The sequence below is a fragment of the Dichomitus squalens genome (assembly GCF_000275845.1).
Source record: "Dichomitus squalens LYAD-421 SS1 unplaced genomic scaffold DICSQscaffold_25, whole genome shotgun sequence".
Classification (NCBI taxonomy): domain Eukaryota; kingdom Fungi; phylum Basidiomycota; class Agaricomycetes; order Polyporales; family Polyporaceae; genus Dichomitus; species Dichomitus squalens.
The window spans coordinates 435,588-457,275 of record NW_006766907.1 but is presented as its reverse complement, the minus strand read 5'-3'; the positions used below and the strand labels follow the sequence as shown (position 1 = coordinate 457,275).

The following is a 21,688-nucleotide window of genomic DNA, read 5'->3' as shown; positions in this document are numbered from 1 at the left end:
GGCTCGGGTGGTGCCTCCTACGCCAGTCAAGTCTCGGCGCCAGGGACGGCTGGTGTCGGTCGGTGGCCCCTACTAGGGTGCTCGGTCAACATCCCTAGCCGAGGATGGTAGTCGACCGTCAACACCGACTACTCTCCTCGGCCATCGAGGCCTCACCCCTCATCGACGCGCTTACTCTCTGTCTGGATGCTTTGCTGGCTGCACATCACTTCCTGGTCTTGCCTTTCCCTGTCTCACCTTTCCCTGTCTCAGTCCCTGATTCTCCTTGCGTCGTCTCCCTCGTCTCCCCCAGTTTCCAGGTTCGCGTCTGCCAGCAGCTTCCCTCGCCTTCCATCTATAACAAACAAAGCCACACATACGGTTCAGTGTCTGCGCTCTTCTATCGGCCTCGTTTCCACATACCCCACAGATACGTTTCCTCCCAGGAGTCAACACCTGCACATAGGATTCAACTCCTATATTCCGGACTCGTATTCCCTATATCCTTGGATCTGCGTCCCCATTTCCGCTTGGACTCGCTCGCAATCTCGGCCTCGATCCCATATGCCCCACGGATACACTTCCTCGTACCCAGGATTCCCATCATCAACCCGGACTTGCATCTCTATACCCTCGAATCTGCGTTGCCGCCTCGGTCCCCATCGTTAATCGAGGACGGTAGCCGTCAGTCGACGACGACTACTCTCCTTGATCATGGAGGCCTACCCCTCATCGACGTGCTTACCCCGACACCTCCGCTTGTCTGTCTGGATGCATCACTGGCTTCACATCGCCTCTTGGTCCTGCCTTTTCCCTGTCTCCGGCTCTGAGTTTCTTTCCTGAGTCGTCCCCCCCAGTTCCCAGGTTCGCGTCCGTGACGGTCTGCCAATGACTTTCCTCGCTTTCTACTATAACGAAAAAAGCCATACATCCGGTTCGGGGTCTACGTTCGTCTATCGGCCGCATCCCACATACCCCACGGATACGTTTCCTCCCAGGATTCAATTCCTATACTCCGCACTCGTATCCCTATACCCCCGGATCTGCGACCACGTTTCTGCTTGGACTCGCTCGCATATGTCTATTCGGCCGCATTCCCATATACCGCCATGGATACATCTCCTCATACCCAGGATTCGCTTCCTTTACCCAGGATTCACTTCCTTCATCCAGGATTCACTTCCTTTACGCAGGATTCATTTCCTTTAAGCAGGATTCATTTCTTTACGCAGGATTCATTTCCGTTAACCCAGGATTCGTTCCTTTGACCCAGGATTCACTTCCTCATACCCCGCACATGTGCCCCTATACCCTCGGATCTGCGCTCCCGCTTACGCCTGGACTCGCCCGGTACAGATTTACCCCTTCCAGCATAGATTGACGATACTGGCGAATAAGCATATACATATATACATATATACCACATCTTGTCGGCTCCTTTTGATTCTTGTGTCTTGGCTTCGGTTTGATCCTACACATATACTGTACGAGTATAATCACGCGGCGACGTTCTACATATACCTAGTTGTACTCCGGTGTCTCATGATTCTAGTGACACCAGGTAGTGTACCCCCACGAGACCTACGTTCTCGTTTCATAGTAATAAAACCCACGTGTTTGTTATACCCAAACACCCATGTGCCCCATGCGCCATTGGCGCGCTTCTCTTCTGCCTACAGCCATCTTCATAACTGGGCCAACACGTTCCGTATAGCTTCATAGCCGAGACGCGCCTTTCGCAAGGGACCGTTCGAAGACCCTTATATCACGTCGGTATTCACTGCGTTTGCGGGGTCTCGGAGCTGGGCTAGATTCGATGCGAAAAGATTGTATGGTCCTAGCTGATCCACGGTGTGCTTGTGCGTTCTGAGCCAAGTCTGGATTAGGTTGGAGGGGGTATCTAGTTCGAGTAGGAGCCAATGCTGGCTCACAAGGCTGTTCACGGGGGCAGTTCACACAGAGCAAGGCCATCGGGACCATAGTCAGGCAGCACTGGATTAGATACGGTTCGGCCCGCCGGCCATAGATACGCCACATGCTACCCAACGCCTGTCGAGATTCGCACCGGCCGCTTTTCACTCCAATTGCGATGGCAGATAAATTTGCTATTTAGATATGCGCTTAATGATACGAATGTAGTACTAGTACGCTATTCTACTCTGGGCACTACCCCTAACTAGAATAGATGTCTGTCCAGCTGGGATACACTGTCAACGTTGTCAACGATGAATCTGGCCGATGCAAGGGCAATTGCCCTATCCTGCAAAGTCAACACGGAAGCGACGCTGGACCTTTGACACACAACTACTCTGGCAAGGGAGCTAACTCACCGACAACCAGCTCACCCATGCTGGGTGTAATTTGCGACAGGACCGCCCTGGGGAAATACCAATGAAACATATGAAAGTAAACGCACCTTGGACCCCAATACACAGACCCGCCGTTAGGAAGGATGCACTTCCTGGGTTGGTAATAGAAGCTGAAAAAGGGACCTGACAAGCAGAGTACAAGACTCACCTACTGGGCGAGACCATCTTGTAGCAAAACTACGAGGTCATAGGAGCACGAGTGCCTTACCGCCAGAAGCTGTGACTTGTGAGACGGTGCGGGACGACTTGGCCATGGTGGGGTCGCAAAGAGATGCTCGGAATTATAGCTGCAGTAGAGGGCAATTGAGTACAAGGCACTTGTATGTCGCCTTCAGATGCACTATGGGACAATAACTTCGAACACCAGGTTGTTTGGGCTGGATTAGATGACGGGAACAATGTGAGCCAAGCCGGCTCAAAGCAGGAGAACCGGGGGTCGGCCATCACGTGCTGAGCCCAAGTCGGATCAGATGGGACCTTCTCGTCTATCCTGCTTGATTTAGATAGGCTTGCAGGCGCTGTACCATTCGTAACTGACCTCCGTCTCCCTTTACAGTCGACACCCACTTAACCCATAGCCCTCGGGACAGGCCCAAATATATGGGTTTTGAGGGGTTATGGGCTACCAGAACTTTAGCGCCTCATAAGCGCCCTGATAAGTCCCAGTTAGCGAGGGCTGAACAGGCGTCTACTGACCCTTTGAGGGAGCGCTATGGGATTTCGAACACACTAACCTACCCACAACATTGTCGAAGCGTGGATGGACACTGGGAGGACACTGGGAAGAATGTGTCAAGTATTTTGTGGGTTATTGATGAGCAAAATCTCAGTGTGACCACTATTACCGTATGGGTTTTGAGCCCTAGAAGGCTATGGGTTATGGGGTATTGGGGACCTATGGGTTATGGGGTCGAATTCCCCCTATCCCGACTTGGGAAAGCCAAAATCCTATGGGTTTTCTGAGTTTATGGGTTACCAGGGGTATGGGTTAGGAGGGTGTCGACTGTATCAGGCCCTGTGCTGGATCCGACAGGCAGGAAGGAACAAGCATCTCGGATCAGGCTGTATCAGGGTGGCTACATGCGGGTTTAGGTGGGATACATCGTCTTGTCTCATCTAATCTGCCCTGGACAAGAACTCAGGCAAACGCAGTGATTGTCAAGCAGAAGGTCAAGCGGACGGTACCCATTGCCCCTCCCGACTCCATCGACGAGCTGAAGCTTGCGAAACCTGCCTGCATTCCTGACAACAGCGATGGTAAGTACCTTTTCCATGAATATCTCCGCATTCAATTGATCTATCTCAATAGCATGCAGAATGGACTGAACCAATGTCCTGACTGCCATGCAGCAAGCGGTCGCCCGTGTAGGCAGCCGCGCTTTTGAGGGACTGATACCGTCGCTCTGTACATTGCATATGCGAGCTCAAACCTTCTCACCACCTGATGTACTGATATGCAGGTCGGAACACCGAGTATCTGGAGCTGTCTATGTTCCCATACTTCATGAAGCAGCAGTGAGTTCCACCACAGCCGAGTACATGAGGCGGGATTTGTGCTATTTCCACAGACTTGTCAGCAAATGCGTGCCAGGACAGATGAAGGGAGTTTGTAAGGGAAGCCGTACCTCTCGTCCAGAGGCTTGCCATGACAGCGCGGAGGGCGGCCCGGACATGTACATGAGTCGGAATGACGACCACGTAGCAACAAGCGCTTCGACGAAGGTTTGGACACGGCGTACCCATTGATATTGCCAATCCTTGAAATCTCCTGGACCGCCACCTGTACCATCCCTGCGTATGTCCATCTCAGCCTTTCTACGTTTTCCCTCAGTCTCTCTGCAGCCTGTGCTCATCCACATCAGCTTGCGCCGCTCCCTCGGACTTTCCTCTCCCTATGTTGTGTCGTATCCAATAAGGCAGTACTCTCCTGCACGATACCCTGGAAGAACGACGAGGTTATTATTATAGCTGGAAATCCGACGATGGTGTATCGAATCCAGCGTCCCTGCCAGTGGCACATGTAGTTAGCCGACACCCGCTAAAGTTCCCGGACATTCAAGTCTACGAACTTGCTACTGGCACTCAAAGCAAACACGGGATTCCATTTCGGCTTGGCGCCAACAAATTGTAATAGTCCTTCTTCTGGGAATACACCTTCAAGCGACCTCCAAACCCACTGTGACACGATTGCGACCGCGCTCGCACGACAGACGATAGCTAGTTAGGACATAAGTGACTCGTGTTTGAAAGTGCTGACTACTCGCGGAACCGTTGCAGCAATTGCGCCAAAACCTTCTCTCGAAGCCGTCGCTGCGTACCTTTCCGTTAGTGAGTTCTCTGGCAGAGTAGAAAGATTGCTCACCACGCCTTCTATCTCGGGCAGCTCAACCTCCAACGAGCCTCCTTCTGTGCCATCCGTAGCAGCCTGCTTCGGGTCCTCGTCCTCAGTGTTTTCCGCTTGCTGTCCAGTCGACACTTGGTATTGTGCAGTGGTCAAAAACTCCGATAACGGTTCCAACGCGTCGTAAAAGAACTCGTCATCAACGAAGGAGTCGCGAAGGGTGAAATGGTCGCACAGCGCGGCGATGCTCAAGAGTGCCCACTTATGGGGCCCAAAATGCCACCGCGTGATATGCATGCGCTGCAGAATGATGTCGTCGAGGCCAAGCCCCTGCTCGAGCCAAGCACGGGCAGCCTCTACTAGTGGCTGCAAGACTGCGTGCCACCCCAACGAGTTGTGTTCATATTCATAGCCAAAATCGACCTCCAAGCGCGAAAGCAATGGCCATCCGCCCTTTAACGCCAGCTCTCGGAGGGCGAGGAAGAAGTGGCGGATAAGCCCTAGATCCTCGCTTTGAATCCGGATGGTTTGCAAGTCGGGGAACGCCGCCTGGGGCAATCTCCAAGCGGCAACGGAGGCGGCATCGTAGAACTTCTCAAAAGATAGTGTCCGTAGCGGCGCGGTACAGAATCCGTCACACAGCACGCCTATGACCGTTCTGAGCTTGCTCTCTGCAGTGCTGGGTTGCGAGGAGAGCTTCTTCAAGTAGCTGGTGACACGGAAGTACAGAGGCACATGTATCGCGCTCGCTGCAGTCCGGATAGAGCCGCGGTTCCAGTTGGCATCCGAGCAAATCTGGAAGTCCCACGGGTCATTCCTGGAGACATACAGAGCGGTGCATTTCGCAAGGACATGACGGAGACGCAGCGGGAACAGCAGCTTGGTCGAGTCGGCGATGTCGGCATTCCTAGGTATAGAGGCGCTGATGTAGAGGACGCACAATGCGGGCGCGTCGATCCTCTGCAGGATCGGGGCGATGAAGGTGAGCATGCCATCAAGACGAACTATCCGGAGTCTGGCTAGCCGATACAAAGAGGTAGGGACATCATCGGCCAAGGCGGGAGTGGCCCAACTACTCAGCGGGAGTGACACCTGGGTGCCCAAGACTACCAAAGACTCGAGGTAGGGAGCACCGGCCACAACTTGGAGGAAATCGTCCAAGCGCATCCACCGATCCGAAGACGCCTCGAAACAGACGTCGAGCTCGCGCAGTGCACTCCAAAAACTCGGCGTAGAAGGTATCTTGATGTAGGAGGTCACAACGAACCGACGGATACCGGGATGCAGCTTCTCCGACAGTCCGAGGTCGCAAGGTGCCTCGAGCTGACGGCCGTGCAGGATCTCCAGCTTGCTAAAATCGACGTGCTCGAGGGCCGGGAGGGGAGCCTCAAACAGCGGTTTGATGCAGGGCAGGTCGTCGACCGTGAAGGGTTCTTGGTCCCGTGGCGACCAAGGGAACTCGGGTGCCTGGACGGAGCGGATGCTGCGCGCGAAGAGCAGCAGCAGAGGCATGGCCTTTTTGTTGTCTTCCCTCCAGCGTGACAGGAACAAGTCTATTGTGCAATCCACTGCGCGGGAGAGACGGTACTGCAGAGCCTCCAGGTTATGGGTGACGCTGATCCTGCGCCATAACCACGGAGTCGCGATACCGACATTGCGCCAGTGCCGACACACGAGCATGAGTGGCACCCATCCCATCCACGTCTTTGCATCCCAGACGTCTGAATCCGAAGTCTCGAAGGGAGCCACGAGAGAGAAAATAGTGGCTAGGAGCTCGGTGGGTAGACGGGCGATCGGAGGCGTCTGGATGGGCCCGTCCAGAAGCGTTGGCGGGAACATCGGCAGCGGGTGGGAGTAATGAGAGTGAACCAGATGCATGAGCGGAAGCCGGTCATCTTTCCTGCCTCGACTGCATTGACTTTGAAGACTCACCGGAGAGGACTTGGTCTCGGCATCGGGTTTGGGACGGAGCCCGTCCACTTTGTTTTTCTTCCGTGGTCGTAGGTTGTATGCCATCTGGTTTGTGAGCGTAAAGAACGGTTGTGCACGAGGAAGGTGGTGGTTCGGACCCAACCTAGATGAGGTAGATGAGGCCGGAGCCCACTGCTTATATACAAGCGCCCTTAAGACGAACCTTTGTCCGACCGGCAGGCGCCCGCCTTTGCTGCTATGGATTCGTGTCACTACATGGGCGACTGCCGCATGTAGATATCTTCTTGGAGATGTCCGTGGAGGTACGCGACAACGATATTTACTGTTTGGATATCCATAGAATGCTTGAGCAGCCAGCAGCGACCAGGTGGCGCCGCCCCATAGCGTAACGGACACTCAGATGTGGGCTAAGCCGCGAAAGGCTTTCAGAAGGAGGGCCGCCCTACAGACGTTCGGAGAGGACCGATCTGACGAGCCTGTGAGCTTCTGTCCCTCTCGATATTGGGGGACTTCCTGCGACTCACCTGTAGGCAACAGTCCCAGAACGACCTGCTCCAGATGAGGCCGTGACGAGACGCCAGCCGAATATTAGCGTTATCCAGCGGCTATGCCTGGTCAAGTTCGCGGCTATACACACCTCTGCTGCTGTGGGTGCTCTTATCCTCATGTCGTCCCGCCGGCTAATGATACGGTCCTTGAATCGCATCTCTACAGAGTACCACCCATACTCTTTACGACCTCGCTGCTAGACCCGAATACATACGACCACTCCGGGAAGAAATCGAGGCTATTACCGCGACGGATGGCTGAACCAAGGCAGCTCTTGACAAGATGGCGAGGCTCGGTAGCCTACTCAGGGAATCAACCCGGCGCCATGGCATCACGCGCAGTTTGTTTCTACCTTGTCTCCCGCTGCTCCCGTCCGCTGAAGCAAAGGCGTCCTCGCCCCTTAGTGACCCTTAAGCGGATGGCCATGAAGGACATCACCTTGATCGATGGGACGTACATCTCCAAGGGCACCTTGCTCGCCGCTACTGCGCACCCGATGCACCACAACGAAGCGCGTCAATGCGGCCACGTTCGATCCCTTCCGCTTCGCAGGGATGCACGAAAACGGCGACGGCTACGGAGACGAGAGAAGCATAGATGCGTCAGCACGTCGGTCGACTACATCTCTTTTGGGCACGGAAAGCATGCCTGGTACGTCAATCCGAGGCTGAAATCGAGCTGCAATTGATACTGGCTTTCATCGTACTCGACTCGACATGAAGCTCGCGGGCGATGGCGGCCGACCAGAGACCACATCTCACGACCAGAGCATCCTCCCCTGCCAGACTGGAAAGGTGCTGTTAAAGAAACGCCAAGTGACCTTGTCTCGAATAGTCCTTTTCGAAGTCCTTTGTGCGTTCGCGAACATATCGGTGTCAATGTTGCAGTTACATCTGCGTTCTCGATTGGACGTAAGCTGCCATAGTACTTTGTCACTGTACTGTCAAATCTTGCAGTCACTAGAGATTCCGCACTAGCCGACGACAACCCGGACTGAACGAGAGAGATCCTAGCCATTGAGCGCTCTTGCTCGCCAGGCCGAGTCTCACGGCAGTGCTGCCGCTGACACATATTCGTTGTCTAAAAAGTGAGAATACCAGGCCGACGGACTCCGGCGTGCTGCCCAACGTCCTTTCTCGTAAGCTCAGCTGCGCACCAAGGCGGGCGTGGCTCTCTTTCTCGTTGCGTAACGGACGATCGGCACGGCCGCACTACGTCACAGCCACTGCGGGGCAGAGACAGTCAGCCCACTATAGCTCGCAGCGAAATAACCTCGCGCAACTCCAACTCCACTCCCCCACCAGCAAGCCTCCATCATGAACACAGACCAGAAGCAGGACCATACGGCCTACCATGAGCCGCAGGCAATCCAGGAACCAGGCGCGCCTCCAGAAAGCCTCGGGCCGGGTCAACTCGCTGAGCCGCACGCAGAACAAATCCCCGCATATGACCCACAGGACACGGGCTACACCACGAACGAGCATCCGCACGAGAAGGCGCACGCACATCCTGCTACTAGTATCCCACTCGTCGCGCCTCCCTCGCACGGTGGGGCCGCTCGCAGCCACAGCCATGGCAGCGACGATCCTGCGGACCCAGGACACTACACGCGCGACCCGCACAAGCTCATCGCGTACCTCATCCCCTTCCCGAAGCCGTCCCTGAAGCACGTCCCCGCGCACGACGTCCCGGACCGCTTCCTCATCTACACCCCGCCACCCCCGCCGCTGACGAAGCCGCCCGAGGGCGAGAAGGAGGCGAAGCTGCACAAGGTGCAGCGCAAGTGGCAGGAGGAGGTGCGGGAGGCGAAGATGAGCGACGCGAAGGTCGCGAGTTGGAAGGGGCTCAAGAGCAGGGCGACGAAGGGCATCAGCTGGGCGATCAACCGGACGACGAGCAGTAGTTTGGATTTCTTGAATAGGCTGGGCGAGGAGGAGAAGGAGGCGAGCAAGCAGGACCAGACGAAGGGCAAGGAAGGCGAGGCGGCGGGCACAGATGAAAGTGGAGGCGCGGATGGGGCTGTGGACGGGACCGCGGAGGACGGTACGACGGCAACGGGGTCGGGGTCAGGACAGGCGCCAGGGCTGAACGAACTGGTCCTCGTCTATCCGTCGACGTCCCAAGACTCGCCCGAGGCCATGCGCACCGAGTTCGTCAACAGCATGCTCCGCACCAAATCGAAGGCACAGAAGGACGCGGTCATCGCGACCAGCCTCATCCCCGTCGCGTTCGCCGTCGACGTCCTCGCGACGCTCATCTGGCCGTTCGGCGGGCTCGCCGAGATCGACGGCGTGTGGGCGTACGCGTCCTTCCGCGGCGCGAAGGTCGCGCGCTCGACGACGAAGCGGCTCCAGGCGGACGAGTCGGGGGACGAGGATGGGAAGAGCGGGTCGAAGTCGAAGAAAGAGAAGCACCTGAAGCTCACCTTCACGCCCTCCGCGCGCGTCCAGACACTCGCCCGCTACCTCGCTGCGCGCTGTCACGAGCGCGATCCGCACATGTTCCCGCCGGCTGGAGGGGTCCCGACCGAGACCGAGGTGCTTGAGGCGATCGGGTGGGCGCCGAGTCAGACGGGCGGGGTGAAGAGGAACTGGGAGGAGGAGCAGTGGGAGATGTCGGAGGTCAAGGACGACTTCAAGCAAGTGATGCAGAAGGGTGCGAAGGAGTGGGAGAAATGGTGCAAGGCGTTCGAGAAAAACCCGAAGAAAGCGTTGAAGAAGTAGTTCCTTACATCTTGGCTGGAGCTCATATGACATAGACAAACTTGATGCAACTGTCTGCACCACATTTTGAAGTGGATATAAGAGACATGGTATGAATTGCTGATTGTGGCTCGTTATGAGGGGAATGTTTGCAGGTGAGAGTATGCAGATAGGATCTATGTATACGTAGGAGGCGCCTATTCTTGGAAAGAGTGCTTCAGCGCCAATGCTACTACGACTGCCTGGCAGTCCTCGGCAATTGACGTTCCACGATTCCCTTCACTGCAGCCACGATGAGGAGTTGAATTGTCTCTGGTTCCTTATCTAGAGTTTCTCTCCGGTATTGAGCTCAAACAATGCGACCCCTGTGATCCGACAGACCCATACCAGCCTCAATTTGTACACGAAACCGCCAGCTTGAAAGTGGCTTCCGGCTGCCTAACGGATTGGAACAAATTCTGCTTCGTGGTCGGCTTCATGCCCACCAAAAGTCTCACATATATATAACTGCTAATGAACCACCTTTGCTTTATCAGGCGCGTCTACGGCGGTCGGACCCCCTCGAATTTGGTGCAAAGCAGAGTTAGTCTGCGGCTGTACTCAACGCCCATCGGCCGCATGCTCCAAGTAAACCTCATGCAGTCACTACTTAGTAGGCATCCTCTGCAGTATGTCCGACGACGGCACCGACATCGCAATCTACACGCTATACGCCACTTCTGACGACGAGCTTGAGGTGATCTCTACCGCCTGCGAGAAGAGAACTGCGAAGTCAGCAAACGGTGGTGCTGCGGGCTACATGTTCCACGCGCCCCAATCTCAGCATCAGAATGTCAGTGCGGTCGTGGAATACCACCGTGCGCTGAACAAGGCTGGCAAATGAGACCCAAATTACGTTATAGCGGAGGTCCCGGATTGGCCCGAGAAGGGCATCCTCGCAGTTACACTAAACAAGTATATATGACTTTGAGAATATGGAGGACGACGACGAGGCGGACGCGCGGGTGAGGGGTTATGGCACCCATCGCTTCAAGGCCTCGGCGATCGGGATCATATTCGTCAACCTGCGGGTTGCGAGTTTGGGCAGGTTGGAGTGCAAGGAATGGAGTGGCGTCGGGCCAGACGCACCGAGCTCTGACGATGAGGAGGATAACGGCGACGGCGACAGCGATGATGAGCGAGGAGAACGGAGGGCAGAGCCGCGGCAGGCAAATAGGACTCGTAGCAGAAGTATCTACGGTACAGGTGGATTCGCAAAAATGTCGGGCAACTTGAAATTTAACGTGTATCCTACAACTCAGAGAATAAGGACGTCGTGCTCAACCTTGTGACTCGGTATATTGAGACTAGCGTTCAACCCGTCGGGCGAATGAGACTGGAAATGATGATACAACTTCGGGAGTTTGAGGGCATTCGCCGCGCAAGAAACAACATATCGTACAATTACAAAACGTACGCCCCTCGAACCGACCTGACTCTTCTTGCGGCTACTCGTCGAACATCGAGGTGACGGCCTGACGCCACTCCAACTTCGTCTGCGGGTGTGCGGCCCGAGAAGTGAAACTAACCATACGACGCATCGCGGACGTGTCCGTCGTGAAGTCCTGCCTATTCAACCGCTGCAAGTCAATCACCGGCTTGCCCAAGATCATCTTGCCGCGCGCAATAGGTGCGGGCTTGTTGGGCGCGATGACGTTGACGAGACCGGGGCCGTACGCGTCCGTAGGGTTGGGATCGACGTAGACCTTGACCGCGAACTCGGCGCCCTCCTTGAACCACGCGGTGGAGTCCTGGTCGGCGGGTTGCATAGCGGCGTCGGAGCGGTCGACGGTGAGCAGGAGACCCTTTTCGAGAGCGTCGGACGGGATGGTGGATGCGAAGTCGATGCTGACCTGCGCGGAGAGTTGCCCATTGGGAGCCCTCAGCAGCATGTGGTCGACGAAGTAATTGTTCCCGCTACCGTAGAAATAGAACGGCACGAATGCGTCGGGGTACTTGCGCTCGCGGTAGCGTGAGTCAAGGGCGCGTTTCTTGATCACCCGGACGTCGGACACTGTGACGCGACCAATCTTGACCGGGTGTTCAATTCCCTCACTGTCATAACCGCTGAAAGCAGACTGTAAGCATCGGAAGCGTTTTCGGTACTGCTAGTGATGCAGTGCGTACCGTCTATATGTGGTGGCCTCGAAAACGTTGCCGGGGAGACAAATCTCGTCAATGGTCATGCCAGGCTTTGAATCCGTCACGAGGTCGCATGGGAGAAGGTCCAGAGTGTTTCCCTCGATGTTCTCGACATGGGCGATGACGACAAGCTGGAAGCGTCCATTGGCATTGTAGAAGTACGGACGATAAGTCAGGGCCGCGTTTCCGTTGCCGTCGATGCCCTGCATCACGAAAGTGTGCGGCTGGGGCGTGATGGTGTTGCGAGCCACGACGTTCTGTGGTTGTTATATGTATGAGGTACAGTCTCGGCGTCGCATTCGGAGCCTCAAAGCCTACCTGCATTTCCTCAACCAGCACACTCTGGAAAGTATCGGCGATGGTCTGGACAAACCCGCCTGCCGTCTGGAACGGGGTCATCACCACGTTGCGGAGTACAAACAGGTCCTGTTGCGAGTCCTTCTCGAGCCCCAGGCGCTCCTTGTAGTGTTGCACGCACTCTCCATAGTGCTCGTACTCGAACGTCGTTGAGGATAGGAACATCGGGATAGTCTCCGGCAAGATGTTGGGAGCGGTGATCGAGAGTCGATGGAAGATGGAGTTGTTCAGGTAGTTGGCTTCCTCCACGTCCTCGTTCACCTTGCCGTTGATGCGGAAGTTGCACGCGAATACGTTGATGTTGAGATCGGAGCCAAGTTGGCAGAGCAGGTCTTTCGCCGCCTCATTCGTGACGATGTCTTCGTTGAGCTTACCCAGGATGTTTGTGCGGATGTATTCCTTTTGTTGGGCAAGAGCTACCGGACCATCCTTCTCAGCGGGGAGGGGGTTGAAGGGCACGACAATGAAGTCGTCCTTCTCCGTTGACATGGCTCCCCAATGCGCAGAGATCTACAATCGACGTGAATGAACAGCCGGAAGTCAGGGACGATGCTGCGCACCCGACGGCAGGACCACGAGGCCTCGCCCAGAAGCGCTCCGTGACCCCTATCGTGCAGACCGACGACCTTGTGATGCAGGGCAGTAGCAACAGCGGGTGCGCCAGGTTTGCTGTAGTATTCGAGTGAGTACTCGGGCTGGACATAATGAGGATGCACCAACCTTCCTTCCACACCGTAGATGCCGATGCTCTCGCCCGAGGCTTTCTGCGCGAGATATGGGGCAGACCAGGTCAGCAGCGACTTGAGACGGCCGTCCCGGTAACACAGCCCGCCCGCGGGGTACGGGATATAGCCCGCCTTGTGTGGATCGATCGTGATGGAGTCCGTTCGCGCGAGCGCATGAAACTGGTCGACAGTCGACTTCCTGAGTGTCGAGCTGGGTACAAAGTCACGTGATGGCTCCGGGTAGATCCCGTACGGTGTCTTCTTCGGCGAGGGTTTGCGGATCATCGACGCGAAGTAGCCGCCCCAGGCCGCATCGGCGTGCACGAGGAAGCACAAGCCCTTTTTCTCGTACGCGTCGCGAAGGTCGAGGATCTTGTCGAGCGGGTCGACGGCGCCTTCCTCGGTGGAACCAATGATGCCGACCACAGCGAACACGGGCTTCTTTTCGGCGAGGCACTGGTCCAAGCGCTTGGTTAGTTCACCAATGTCGAGCCGTGCGTTATGGTCGACTGGAACCTCGCGCATATATTCAGCGCCGAGCCCCGCAATGGCTGCAATGAAGGATGAGCGTCTTCATCACTGAGCATGGAGGGGAAACCGTACCTGCGCCCTTCGGCCATGAGTAGTGCTTCGTAGCAGAGATGAAGTAGGAAGGGGAGTGCGCCATCTGCCACTCGGTCTCGAGTGCCTGCTTTCCGCGCGACTGGACGAGGTAGTCATACAGGACCTCGTCAAGGTATGTCGGCGTGATCCCGAACTGCTCGTGAAGCCGGTTGGGAATGTCGAGGATCGTGGTCGCCGGGAGGTTCAACAGCTGCCAGAGGTCAAGTCCTGAGAACAACGCATCCTCGCCTGTCTTCGGGAGAGGAACCTTGAACGTGGAGGCGATGAACGCAAGTTCTTTCTTCATCGCATCTCTCAACGACAACGGGTAGTACTTGAGGTTACGTGCTAGAGGATGCAACATTAGTATAAGAGTCATCCTAAGTTGAACGACCGTCGCGTACCAGCCCTGCAGGTAATGAATCAGAGATGAGAAGTATGGGGAAATGGAGCATTGACAGACCAGATAGACTCAAGGTTGGCGACGGTGCCGTCGCATGCGATATGACCCCATCCTTCAAGGTCGTTTTTGGGGCCCTCAAGTTCCTCCTGCCTAGTCGATTCGGGTACGACTTTGTAGCCGAGCATCCTGCACATCTCCCGGCCGACGCGCAGCTCGATCTCGGTGGTGACCGGACTAGCCTCGTAGGCGACATTGTTCGGATTGCAGAGGAGCGTTGACGCCATGCCGAGGATGCCCGGAAGGCTGGTCTCGAACGACATGTGTCCGGCGTAGCGTTGAGAGAAGAACGGGACGGAGAATTTGTACAGGTATGTGATCGTCTTGCGAACCTGTGTCTGTAAATCCGTACTTTCTTGATTGAACGCCTCCGACGCGCGTATAGCGGGCGTGATGAAGGCCTGATCCAACGGTGAGCGAAAACGCATGCGAACACATGGACGGGGATACGTACGCCATCTTCTGGATGGTAGGCGAGGCGAGAGGCCTTTTGAAGTGCGACCGCCTCAGCAAAAAGACCCCCCAAGATATCGCTGTTCTCAGCCTGAGGGCCGAGGAACCATGCAGATACGACTTCGTGAAGGTTCTCGTCAACGCAGTTGGCATAGGCACGGTTGGACTGCTCTCGCTGCGTGATATTGTCTGCGTTGAGACCCGACATGGTGTGGACAGTGGTCTGTGTGAATACCTCAATAACACGCAGGGCTCTGGCCTTATATCTATTCGGAGAGACTGTTGTGGCGTCTCATGGACCGGCTTTGCCGTCACAGTCCCAGCTACAGCGTCGAGGACTTCCAGAAAACGACGACAGATACGGCATTTACAGGGCTCAGGCGACGATCTCAACGTTCTGAACTTCCATGTTTTGAGATGCAGGAGGAAGAGGGCAGGTGGGACCCTTCCATGCTTTGATACGAGATTGTGAGCAGGAACGTTTGTAAGACCCGAGTGCATGTGCCCTAGGTTCCATTCTCTTCACTATCAGGTGCCTCACATGCCATGAAGTGGCCGAGCAGCTCTGGGAATGTGGTCTGGACATGCGGAACCGTCCGGCGGTTTGCAGCGTGAGCCGTAAAGATTGTCAGATTGGCGCAGCCAGTCTTGACAGTCGACTGCACCAAGCTGACCCCCGCCGAAGTTCAGAACGAGGATTCTATAGCGGGTTCCTGGGCAATGTGTCAATGCTTCCATTATCGTAGAGACAGAGAAGTGTTACTTAGGAAGACCGTGACGCTCGACCTGCCGCGTGCAGCTTGAGCCGACTCCCAAATGACCTGGTCCCAAAGACGTGCTCCGATTTTCACCAAGGCCTGTAATGCCGTGTGATGCACTATTCCATGGTGCGTTGAGTCCGAGTTGGAAGACGAGTACTCGACGGACGGGAAAGGAGAAACGGCAGGCCCACGTGTACTAGGATAGAATGGGCTGGACGCTTGATGCGCCCTTTGCCATATAAGGGAGTGTCGGCTTGGCCCGGCCAAAATTGGGGGGTAAGTATTGTTCCAGCCGCTGTGTGGCAATTGTCGTCGCGGGCCACAGCGACGACAGCCCTTTTCAACTCATCCATCACAGTCTGGTTCGCCTCAGACATGCTTGCACTCTTACCACCACTATCACCACCACCACCACCACCACCACCGTCCATTATGGCAGAACGCAACGGTTTCTCACATATGTCGACTGGTTCATCCGAGTGCGAAGCTTCTCTTTCACCGAGTACACAATCAATCACGGACGACACATGCGAACTCTCTAAAGCGCAAGTGTACTGGAGAGTTGGCGATTGACCCCTCCATATCGGCCACTGTGTCCGATCAAGCTACGGATTCAACCACACTCACCCCAATCATTCTTCCCGACATTCGGCATACATAATCCTGACGAGCTCTACGTGACTCCGCCTTTCCCGCCCCACCGAGACTGTTGAAGTGCCAGTAGAGCCAACAAGCGAGGAGTACTCGGCGGCCACGAACCGATTTGGCGTCAAGGTGCGCGACTTCGCATACGAGCCACGCCCCAAGGGCCGCGACATCCGCGCACCCGAGACCTGGTCGAAGCCATTCGACACTCTCGTTTTGCACGACCGCTACATCCGTCTCGAGCCTCGAGCGCGCGTTGCAGTCCCGAGCTCCCGGGCATGATGCTCTGGGGCCTCCTTTCCACCGGCCTGGTCACGCGCGAGGAAGCCGAGATCAACTGGCGGCCTGAAGCGGATTGGAAGCGTACAACGCGTACGTGAATCGTCCTCAAGGTCCCCACCCTATCGCCTCCCCGGCGGGGTTCAAGAAGCCCACAGCCGCGTACCGCAAGAGCTTGCTCGAGGACTCGTTCCACTCGCCGTTCTCGGCGGATGTGCGGCCGGAGCGCGTGATCTATATCCCGCCAGACGTCGAAGGCATGGTCGATGGGCCGAAGAACCTTCCGGACTTGAGGCGCGGACTGCGCAGAATGGTCCGCGCACCTCCCAACCCCCAGTACGTCGCCGTATACGACCTGCCCGAACGACCCGAACCCGCACGCTCGAACCCACCGCCCGCGTTGTCAACCCCTTCTCAACCCAGACTTGCGACAGCCTCCGCCTCATCTGCAGCCACCGGTCACAACGCTGCTGTTGGTTCCGCACATGTTGACAAGCGCCGTCGGACCAGTGGTCCCGCGGCGACTCCGTCTGGCATCGGTGCATCTGCCACGCCGCCAGCGACGTCACCCGGGGGAACTCCAAGGAACGCGGGTGGGACCTTGTGGCGTGGCGCGAGCTACTCGCCCTTGCCCGAGCGCGTTGCTGAAGCTAAGGTCCCCGGCATTTATTCCAACCTGTGCGTATATCGTCTAGAGCCTGTGAATGTGTTTCTTGAGATGCTCAGGTCTTGTTTGCAGGATGACATTCTTGGGCGGGGGCCGCGCTTGCATGTACGTTGCTTGACTTTCGGTCATAGATAACGCTGCTGACGTCCTGATCTATGTGTAGTGGCTTCAAGTTCTCACAACTCGAGATGAGTGGGTACTCGTATGCACGTCTCCATGCAATCGCTAATACTTCGATCCCGCAGAGGTTATCCTGTGTCTGCTGCTCTCGAAGTTCACCCTCACGCCGTCCGATAAGGAGATTCACTGGAACCTGTCCGGTGTTCGTTTCCCGACGGTTGACGGCAACTCGAAGCCTTCTATGCCTATGAATGTGGCATTATACAAGGGCTCCGTGCATGCCTAGACAGTGGCTACGTCAGAGGAACAAAGAAGAGATATACTAGTCGTCACCAAATTCTTCATTGCTAGCTTGGGCGTGCGTACCTCTAAACGTGGCAAACCATGAAATACCCAATGTCGCCGATACTCCGGGTATCATAGTTCCAGTGCCTTGAGAACCTCAAATTGATATATATATACACTTACCGGCAGTCCATGCGGTGACTCGGACACACTTGCATTTGAAGCCCTGTGCCGTAAATTTGGCGATATACCGGTCGGCTTGTCAACCAAACTGAGCATGTTCGTTTCGAAGGGGCCTATCGATATGCGAACCATTGCACAGAGGTATCTGTGTCACGGACGGACTCTACCGACACCGCTCCGAAGCAGCGCGACGTCGAGGCGAAAGAGTAGCGCGCGTCACAGGCGCTACACCGGCACCGCCTATGTCTCGCCGACAGGGCTTGCCTTGGCACCGTGAGCGCAGCATCTCAAGGCCAGCGTTGCTCACCGTATCATCCACCCTCCGGCGAACACTGGCCTCTGAGAATTGGTGTCTTGCATGGACAACGTTGCGAACTCCCTACGTTCGGTTTCGTCTACCGCGCAATCTCCAGCGCTTCCATGGGAGGTCATCGAGAAGACCATCGATCTCTGCGCCGATGACAATACCACGCTGCGCACCATCGCTCTCACCTGCAGTCAGCTCTGTCCTCGTAGCCTCTTCGTTCTCTACACAAAAGTTGTCCTCCGAAGCACGAAACAGCTCGTCAAATTCTACGATGCCGTCCAAGCTCAGCCACACCTTCAGCCTGTCGTACGATCATTGTCGTTTCCGTGGAATGATTTCTCTCCATTCCCACTGCTGTCCATCCTCCACGGACTCCGTCATGTCGCATTCGATAGGATCTCGTCTGTGATTAGGGACGGTGTTCAACTTCCCCTGTCTACTCTAGTCTACGACAGGCGACTCGCGACAAGCATCCGGAGTATATCTATCCGGAATGCTATTTTCCCAACGCAAACGACCTTTCTCGATTTCCTTTCAAACTTCCCGAGCATCGAAAACCTTACCTGCGAATATGTGGCAATCCAGTCACGTCTTCCGATTCCTTTGGAGAAAGTTGATTTAATGTGTGGGGTAAAACTGCGATCGCTACATGTGGGTGTTGTCATTGATCATCTGTCTTCGGTGATCGTGACTTATGGGTGTCTTTTCAGATACTTCGATATGTGAGTGAAGACATCACAGAGCTGCTGGTCCACATGGTCCAATCAGTCGATACCAGCACAAATGCGAACGGGGAACATACTGGTTTGTGCATCGTTCTGTCTCCTAGTCGCATATCGCATACGACTCAGCGGCAAATCAGAAGCATCATCTATGCCAGCCGAACACCGCCAGTGCTCCTTAACATGGTGGATACCGGCTCAGACTGAGAAACTACAAGATACCACAAACGTCTTGTCCAGCCTGAGGGCGACACAAACAGCAATCACGGATCTTAATCTAGTCCTCTGGGATATCGAGACCCTATACAGGGAATGCTGTCGAACTGCCAACCTGGATCCCTGTGTAGCCCTGGAGAACATCCTGCTCACGTATCCATCCCATCGCGTGCTGTTGACCGTTCCTGGTCGCCTTGTCTGGAACGTCCGGAAGACTTTATCCTGGTCGGACGAGATCAACGGGTACTTCCGTCCGCTAGGCGAGAAATGGGCCTACACTGAAGACGTCATATACTGTGAGTCTTGTTCGCTACCCACGATCTTGAGTCCAACGTTGACGCGAGTAGCCGGGAAACTCGGGCATGACTCGCCCGTCACCACACTTGTCGTCTCCTCTGATGGGCGGTGGGTAGCGACGGCCTCCGAGGATTCCACCATCATCCTGTGGGATGCCCGAGAGGGATGTATCGCGCAAGAGTGGTTCACCCGCCACTGCGAGGTCTGGGATCTCGCATTCTCGCCGGACAGCCGACACCTTGCGTCCGCAGGTGGCGATGGGAAGGTGGCGATATGGGACATCAGCGGCAGCTCACGCGAAGTCGCCTGCCTGGACGGTCACCCGAGCAGCGTCAAAGACTGCGCGTGGTCCGGCGACGGCGCTTACCTTGCATCCCGAGACAGCGACGACATCGTACGACTCTGGGACGGACAGTCATTCCAGCCGCTGCCTCTGCTCCCCGAGATGGCCTCCATCAAGCCGCTATTCTCCCCCGACAGCCGTTGGCTTCTTGTTCTTCGCGGGGGCAGCTGTGGTGTTTGGGATCTGGTATCGGATGCCTGCCTTGCGCTCGAGATGCCGCCAGGTGACGAGGACATTAGTCCTGTCCTCGCTGCATTCAGTCCCTCGAGCACACATGTCGCTGTTGGATGTCTGAGCGGGATGACCCGTATTTGGGACGTAGCGACGAGACAGGAATGTCTGCGCTTGAAGGTCCACGAGGGTTGGGTCTATGATATGGTGTTTTCCCCAGATTGTCGGCTGCTGCTCATAGCGCTGGACAACTACGCGATGAAGGTGTGGGATGTGCACACAGGCGCCATGGTCCACTCGCTTGATGGACACTCGGAAGTGGTGAGCCAGGCGTGCTTCTCCCCATGCAGAAAGTATATTGCCTCTGCGTCTGCTGATGAGACGGTGAGGGTGTGGAGGACGAGCGATGGCCCATGCTTGGCGACGCTTTCTGATCACAGTAACTGGGTCTCACATGTTGCCTTCACTCCCGACGGGACAATGTTGTGGTCTGCGGCATTCGATGGGACCGTCTTGGGCCGTCGACTACAGGACGTCATCCCGGACGAATTCGAGCTTTAGATAGAGACGTAGAGTGAACAGACGAGCCCCGTTTTGCTTCGCATCTCTTACATCTACTGCAGGATCTACAGTCTTACCCGGGTCCTTTGGCCACCATGGGTCCTTTGGCCACTGAAGGATTTTCTGTCCCCAGAGTAGAGTCTCAACCTACATGTTAACCCAGTCAAGTAGATAATGGTTTTATGTATGTTATCCCAAAGTTCCGTAGCCTTTGCTGTTCAAACACATTACAAGACTATGTTTTAGTCCAAAAAACTGCTGTTTTGAATTATATTCCAGTGATCGCAGCTGATGTATTGCTCCGATAACTTCCATAGTTTCAGGAAATGTGAAAAGGATATATCTAGCTTGTTTGAGACAAAGAACACTCTTATCGACATGCACTTCCCAGAGATATTAGATAAGTTCTCATCAACGGGACAATGAGATGCTATTAATCAGGCGCCAAGTCACACAACTCAGCGCTCCTCTGCTTTGCGTGCATCGAATGAAGGGCGGCGCTCGGGCGGCATTGCCTGATAAGATCATCTATTATCCATAGAAGGGAATCACGCTGATCTGTGACACTGGCCAAAGGACCCAGGACCGACTGATAAGCAGATTCGACAGTGATTCATTACGATCTCCTTTACACTGTTCCCAATCGTGCTCATACTTCTGGTGTAGTTACATGATACCGTATTGATTCAACCTAGATATTCCGATCTATGGCAGGAGGGGTGTGTGTGCTTCACACAGGTGAACGAAAATTGGGCGGCCAAAGGACCCGGGTAAGACTGTATGCATGCGATTCGTCAGTATAACCTTCACCTCGCTTACGGTAGTCTGACCCTCCACGAAATTGTCGCAGTCATAACCAGTTTCCTTGCGGGCGTTCTCTCCCTTTTCTTGCTCGTCGTCACGAGTCACAAGCTGCGAAGCCTGCGATCAGCTTGTGGTACATCATACTCAGGGGCGTCAATATTGCAGCACGGGCCGAACCGGGCCACACTGCGTGAAGCGCCAGATTACGGTGGCAGGGAACATGCTGGGAATCTGCGTATCCCACGCATGTTCCCCACGGATTCCTCAGCATATTCCCCCTTTATGGGAATCTGCTGGGAACATGCACATTCTCTCTAGATTCCCTCCACATCCCCAACGGCCTTGGCGGATTGCTATGGCAAGGGGGACTTGTCTGTCCAAAATCACTTATCTAACCGTGATGACGTTGTCGCCTGACCCCATATCAGTCTGCCATCGCGTCCATAGGCAACTTGACTTCGTACTTCTTCCATCCCCTCCTTGTGCCTGCCCTCTTCATGGTACGTACTGGCCATCGACTTCCGGATGCCAGCTGATGTCTGAGCCTCACTATGCAGGCGTTTTCAGGCTCTTGTAGGTACGTCTACTAATCGGGGCAATGGTGGGTCCTCTAATGTTGTATGTAAAGTCCCTGCATGGAATCTGATAGCATCTAGTAGGCCCGGCTGTTGTCCAG

At 55.4% G+C, this 21,688-nt stretch overlaps 6 protein-coding genes across 6 annotated transcripts; 4 read left to right on the top strand and 2 right to left on the bottom strand.

The window, feature by feature from the left end:
• Nucleotides 1-2,070: 2,070 nt before the first annotated feature.
• On the top strand, nt 2,071-2,574 carry DICSQDRAFT_156148 (uncharacterized protein). The gene has a single exon (XM_007367481.1). The coding sequence runs from the start codon at nt 2,165-2,167 to the stop codon at nt 2,372-2,374; it is 210 nt and encodes a 69-aa protein (XP_007367543.1). The 5' UTR covers nt 2,071-2,164; the 3' UTR covers nt 2,375-2,574.
• A 2,030-nt stretch (nt 2,575-4,604) lies between these two features.
• Nucleotides 4,605-6,567, bottom strand: DICSQDRAFT_171789 (uncharacterized protein; the record flags this gene model as incomplete). The annotated part of the gene is made up of 2 exons (XM_007367480.1): nt 4,605-4,658; nt 4,711-6,567. 2 exons carry the CDS (start codon nt 6,565-6,567, stop codon nt 4,605-4,607), a joined length of 1,911 nt encoding a protein of 636 aa, XP_007367542.1.
• Nucleotides 6,568-8,486: 1,919 nt separating this feature from the next.
• Nucleotides 8,487-9,980, top strand: DICSQDRAFT_108483 (uncharacterized protein; the record flags this gene model as incomplete). The annotated part of the gene is made up of 2 exons (XM_007367479.1): nt 8,487-9,003; nt 9,253-9,980. 2 exons carry the CDS (start codon nt 8,487-8,489, stop codon nt 9,891-9,893), a joined length of 1,158 nt encoding a protein of 385 aa, XP_007367541.1. The 3' UTR covers nt 9,894-9,980.
• Nucleotides 9,981-11,157: 1,177 nt separating this feature from the next.
• On the bottom strand, nt 11,158-14,859 carry DICSQDRAFT_108482 (PLP-dependent transferase; the record flags this gene model as incomplete). Its single annotated transcript, XM_007367478.1, has 8 exons — nt 11,158-11,978; nt 12,039-12,310; nt 12,372-12,920; nt 12,971-13,079; nt 13,131-13,686; nt 13,739-14,087; nt 14,198-14,599; nt 14,653-14,859. The coding sequence occupies 8 exons, from the start codon at nt 14,857-14,859 to the stop codon at nt 11,360-11,362; spliced, it is 3,063 nt and encodes a 1,020-aa protein (XP_007367540.1). The 3' UTR covers nt 11,158-11,359.
• Nucleotides 14,860-16,646: 1,787 nt separating this feature from the next.
• DICSQDRAFT_108479 (uncharacterized protein) lies at nt 16,647-17,525 on the top strand (the record flags this gene model as incomplete). The annotated part of the gene is made up of 4 exons (XM_007367477.1): nt 16,647-17,014; nt 17,076-17,108; nt 17,167-17,195; nt 17,249-17,525. 4 exons carry the CDS (start codon nt 16,647-16,649, stop codon nt 17,407-17,409), a joined length of 591 nt encoding a protein of 196 aa, XP_007367539.1. The 3' UTR covers nt 17,410-17,525.
• A 1,669-nt stretch (nt 17,526-19,194) lies between these two features.
• DICSQDRAFT_24793 (WD40 repeat-like protein) lies at nt 19,195-20,160 on the top strand (the record flags this gene model as incomplete). Its single annotated transcript, XM_007367476.1, has 1 exon — nt 19,195-20,160. A coding segment is annotated over one exon (966 nt), but the record flags the coding sequence as incomplete, so codon positions are not given.
• Nucleotides 20,161-21,688: the final 1,528 nt, after the last annotated feature.